General features: G+C 31.7%; 1 protein-coding gene across 1 annotated transcript; it reads left to right on the top strand.

The window, feature by feature from the left end:
* Nucleotides 1-675: 675 nt before the first annotated feature.
* LOC143629921 (GDSL esterase/lipase At5g42170-like) lies at nucleotides 676-5,267 on the top strand. The gene is made up of 5 exons (XM_077099064.1): nucleotides 676-1,315; nucleotides 2,577-2,707; nucleotides 2,808-3,041; nucleotides 3,314-3,569; nucleotides 5,077-5,267. Exons 1-5 carry the CDS (start codon nucleotides 1,030-1,032, stop codon nucleotides 5,265-5,267), a joined length of 1,098 nt encoding a protein of 365 aa, XP_076955179.1. The 5' UTR covers nucleotides 676-1,029.
* Nucleotides 5,268-5,529: the final 262 nt, after the last annotated feature.

Below are 5,529 nucleotides of genomic sequence, written 5' to 3'. Positions count from 1 at the left end.
AAACGTATCAATTTTGTTGATGTCAACCTTTTATTTATTTTTTAACCCAAACCAAACTTATACTTCTTTTAAATTGCCCATGTTAATGTAAACATGCTTTACTCTGGTAAGTGGCAAATGAGACATTATCTTGACTTTGAAATATTTATACAGGTTTGAATTTATGTTTTGTAACATTGAAGACACGGTTAAGGAGCACTATTACATCAACAAATATGCCATCTGTGATCTTTTATTTCTTCATACGATTACAACCTTTTTTTCTTCTAATTTGTTTTTGTTTTTTATCCTTGCTCTGTAAAGTTATTGATTTATCTGTTTGCTATGTTACTTTGTTTACACAATTGTTTTTGTTTTATAATGTAATCAAGAAAAATTTACTTACACAAATGGTTCTCGTATCTTAAATTCTTGATTTTAAACTTTTATAAATTGATAACTTTATTACAATTAATGCAATCGTTACATTCAATGTGACGGGAAAAGTACTAATTGTAAATGGTTAATAATGGGTATATGACCATAGGTTAAATGGTAGAGGTAAATGATAGAGAAGATGTGAAGTTACGCTCTGATGAATGAATATATGTAAATGGTGAATTATGCATAACATGACGCCTTTTGTTTTTGTAATTATAAAAAAAATATCCATTACTTCCTATGTTCCAAATAAATTAATTTAATCTTTTACATTATAGCTAAACCATGCATCAAATAATAAAATTTAATTTGGTTAATCAGTTAAAAAAAAATAACATTATTTTCACAATACAAAATAGAAACTACACCTGCAACATCCAGGTTGTTCAAACGTATAGGTAATTGAGAAAATGACTACCAATAAACCAACAGTATACGTTAAAGAAACATGTTCAATATATAGTCATTTAGTTATAAAAATAAGGCCTCTGAAATCATTTAAACATATTGCTTAGACCATGCTCTGTGGACTCACGCCCACTGCCACAGAACGCTTATACAACACCGCGCCATTCGAAACTAAAGGAGTGCCAAAGAGCACGGTTCTTAATGTTCTTTGATTTATATTCATTAGCTCTTACTTTAGTTATGAAAGTCATTCTCATTTGCCTGGTCGCTTCTCTTTACTTACATGGCAACAACGGAAATGGCTATCTTCTGCATAACGTGACTGTGCCAGCAGTCATAGCATTCGGAGACTCACTGATGGATCCCGGGAACAATAACTTCCTCAACACCATGACCAAAGCTAATTTCCTCCCTTATGGAAAGGATTTTGTAGGCAGGAAACCAACAGGAAGATTCACCAATGGGAAAACACTGGACGATTTTTTGGGTACCTAATTATTTGCTTTCTATATTTTTTTCTTGATTTGATTACATGTTCATATAATATGCAGAATTTCTTTTTCAAAATAGAAAGAGATAAAAATAGAGTAAATGGTTAGAGCGAAATATTGTTTTGGTATTATAGGAAAATCGTCATTTGAAATGACATATGTGTCCGGTGACAAGGAAGTTTCAAAGATGTTTCGTCATTTGAAATAAATGTTGGTAGTGGGAACACATGTACAATTTTTAGGGTCTGCTATTTGAACTAGCGGATCTCTTAGAACCCAAAAATAAAAATTCTCATTGCTAGAAACCATTTACATTTTTCTTCCTATTTTGAAAAAAAAAAATCATAATATGTATAACGTCCATAGAATTACCTCCTTCATGTATACCGAGATATTTTGAAGTAGTCCTATTAGTATTCATGGCACATTAGATACATGTGAGATAAATTCGAGATATGCAGGAAGCTATTCTCAAGCGTACGTTTGAATGTTCAAGCAATATACTTTAGAATGTACATATAGATCTTTTAAAAAAAACAGTGTTAATGACTTAGAGTTAAAGAAGAAATTATAGGGTAAGTTTTACTATTCCTCAAATTATTATATCATAAAAACATTTTATTCAACTTACCAATAAATCTGAAAGTTCATAAGTTGTTGTGAATAGAAAAGGCGTGTACATCCTAAACTTTACGCTATAAAGAAAGTTTTTTCAAAAACCCATTTTTAACTCAAATTAAATATCTAGAAGATCATCTTCGAACATAAAAATGTGATATAATATTTAAAAATCGAATCTAAGCAAAACTCCATAGGCTAATTGGTATAATCTCTATAAAAAATTTAAGAAGATAATATTTAAACTAGGAGATAAAGCAAAAGTTTAAATAAACTTTTTATAACAGCATTTTATAAATCAGTAGCGGTCATTTGACCAAACCGAATCCGAGTCATCTTCATATGGATTAGAATGGATGGTCTCTTCTCTCCTCCTTCGGTCAAATATTCCTTTTTAATAACACTCAAGATCTCCTATTGAACATGGTCTCAAAGGTGGCATGTTGTACTCCCAGAAGATGTTGCAACATATATACGCTAAGAAATTATAAGATAGATTTTCATTAAACTCGAAATGCAGTATTATGTAAAAGTGTGGGCCTGTGGTATTAGATGGATCTGAGTCATATAGCACATGGTGGTACTTTATATTATAGTAATTTCAACTAACAATGCAATATATTGATTTCAAATTCTAAGCCAAGGCATTAGGAGTGGAAGAGTATCTTCCACCATATCTAGACCCTTCCATAACAGACAGTGATCTTCCAACAGGTGTATGTTTTGCTTCTGGTGGCTCAGGATATGATCCCCTAACATCCACAATAGCGGTATGCAAAAACATCGATCTATCAACCTTCTGCTTATTATATATTGTGAGTGTGAATATATTTTGTTCTTATTTATTTCATTTTTTTGGCATACTATCAGTCTGTCATACCACTATCAGTTCAGCTGGAGATGTTCAAACATTACATTTCGAAGCTGAAGACAATAGCCGGGAAAGAAGCTACAGAAAATATAATCACCAACAGCGTATATTTTGTTTCGTCAAGCAGCAACGATTTTCTTACAAATTACTATGTCTATCCCTTCAGAAGAATAAAATATGATGTTCGCTCATACAGTAATATGCTGGTAAAGTTGGCTGCAGACAATATAAAGGTAACCAATGGGTATAATATGTTATGATCAGTAATTGTGTTCTAACATTCTAACTAGCAATTGCTATAGAAACAAATTCTAATAAGGCAAAAGTAATTAAGTTACAGACAAACCAAAAGTAATTGAGTTTTGTAAATGTAGCATAAAGTAACTTTAAAGTATGAATTTAATAAAACACTTAAGAAACCTAGTTACCATATGAATATCTCCTTTAAATTTTCGGATCTTAAACGATATCACTTACATGTGTCTTTTAAATTCATTCACGTTAGGAAATGCACAAACTGGGAGCAAGAAGGATCGTTGCGTTTAGCGCACCCCCGTTTGGCTGTCTTCCGATTGTGAGAACGATAGCTGGAGGAATACGAAGAAAATGTGTGGACAAGTACAATAAAGCAGCACAACTGTTCAACAGCTTGCTCATACAAGAGATCCAGTTTCTTACAAGCAGTCTTCCTGAGACAAGGGTTGCCATGGTTGATTTGTACAATCCTCTTATAAACATCATTGAAAACCCTCAACAATACGGTATTAACTCAACTTAATATATCATTTAATTATGGAAACCAAAACTTTTAACACACATATAAATAACTTATCATTAAAACCACCAATACTTGAAAACTAGGCCTTTGACACTGATTTTTCGGTCGCTACTTCCTTTTGCAACTGAAAAAAACCACTCACAAAAATCTCTGTGGTTATCTTCTGTTGTGAATTAATGAAATTACGTCCGGTCTAGTTTTGCTACTGAGTTTTGTAATCGAACTAGCGGTCTCAATTTGAGACCAGTTTTTGCGGCCGGTGTTTATAATTTAACTTGGATTTACTTTTTTTTTAAACAATTTAATTTTCAAATAAGCCTTCTTAGTTATGATTTTGATTGTGTAAAAAGCATTTTGTATAAAAATAGGCTTACTAGACCTTTTGATTTAGAGTCATACTACTTTACCACTAAACCAAGCTTCTGGTTGTATAATTAAGTTTAAACATTAAATATAGATATTGTTTTTCAAGAAAATATATATAATTTTTCTTTTGAAATGTCGGGTCAGGAGCCGTCAACCACCCTGCCCTCCTTATGAATTGGCCCTGCTTTTGCGACTGAAACTTGATGGGCACAACTTTTGCAACCGGATTCTCACTGATCGCTAAATTTACAGTGTTTATGATTTCGGTAAAAAATGGGTATGTAATTTAGAGATTACAAATATATAGTTTTCTAGATAAAATTTCCTCATAACTAATATTATTTTTATTTTCTCAGAGTTTTAAGATAATTATCATTATATATAAACACTAAAACAATGTGTAATCGAGAGGTGGGTGGGCACCACTCCTTGCCACCTCAACCTACTTTGGCATGTTAAACTACTAAACGGGTAAAAGTTGAGGGTGCCCTCTCTCATTTAAATAAAATATACTCTCATTTTTATAATAAAAATAATGAGGTGGGGTCATATCCAATTCCAACTAATAAAAATACCCCTCTTATTTTTATTAATAAAAAGATTATTAAATAATTAATAAACTTGGGTTAAACTATTACACATGTTTGATGACTTTGTTAGTAAATGCATCTCCGCCTACACTATAATGACGTGATAAAACTACACGGGTAAAAGTTGAGGGTGCCCTCTCTCATTTAAATAAAATATACTCTCATTTTTATAATAAAAATAATGAGGTGGGGTCATATCCAATTCCAACTAATAAAAATACCCCTCTTATTTTTATTAATAAAAAGATTATTAAATAATTAATAAACCTGGGTTAAACTGTTACACATGTTTGATGACTTTGTTAGTGAATGCATCTCCGCCTACACTATAATGACGTGATAAAACTTTTTATCAACTAAAGTCCCTCCGCCACACATGGTTTAATAAAATATTCATGTAAACTTTGTTTGCTGTTTTATTTTTAAAACTAAATATGATCATCCATATTTCAAATATAATGCAATTAAATATTGCATACATTTTTCAAATTTACAATTCAATAAACTTTTTTTTATCGTTGTTTAATTACTTAGGTTTGGAGGTTACTGATAGAGGTTGTTGTGAAACTGGGATCATAGAATCGAGTTTTTCGTGTAACAAACTTAGCAGACTTTGTCGAAACAACTCAAAGTTTCTTTTCTGGGATAGTCTCCACCCAACAGAGAAAGGATGTGACATCTTTGTAAATCTTATTATAGCGGATTTGGTGAAAAGTTTGTTCTGATACAAGATGATTGTTTTGAAACGAACACTCTGAAGAAAGAAAAGTTAAATAATATTAGACTATGAATGTAAGTGTATGTGTAGTGGGCGGCAAGAGGGGCGTATGTGGGCGATTTTGGAGAGGAGTACCCCCCTCCACGCCCTATAAGAGGGGCAACATTCATTTGTCGCGTGGTCGTTTGTTTAAATATTATTATTATATTTAGTATGTGATATATATATATATGGGAATGATCTTTTGAGAATTTGATGAGTTGTAAGAA

Source organism: Bidens hawaiensis, unplaced genomic scaffold (genome assembly GCF_021521415.1).
Source record: "Bidens hawaiensis isolate Kalapana, Puna unplaced genomic scaffold, B.hawaiensis_p1.1 tig00005482_1, whole genome shotgun sequence".
Taxonomy (NCBI): domain Eukaryota; kingdom Viridiplantae; phylum Streptophyta; class Magnoliopsida; order Asterales; family Asteraceae; genus Bidens; species Bidens hawaiensis.
The sequence above is the reverse complement of the archived record's forward strand: the minus strand, read 5'-3'. Positions and strand labels throughout refer to the sequence as shown.

What these genes read in the sequence shown, in the direction of transcription:
- LOC143629921 (XM_077099064.1), top strand. Translation starts at nt 1,030, where the DNA reads ATGTTCTTTGATTTATATTCATTAGCTCTTACTTTAGTTATGAAAGTC. An exon ending in AACACTGGACGATTTTTTGG is followed by an intron (nt 1,316 to 2,576) that starts GTACCTAATTAT and finishes TCAAATTCTAAG; the next exon opens with CCAAGGCATTAGGAGTGGAA. An exon ending in TGAAAACCCTCAACAATACG is followed by an intron (nt 3,570 to 5,076) that starts GTATTAACTCAA and finishes TTAATTACTTAG; the next exon opens with GTTTGGAGGTTACTGATAGA.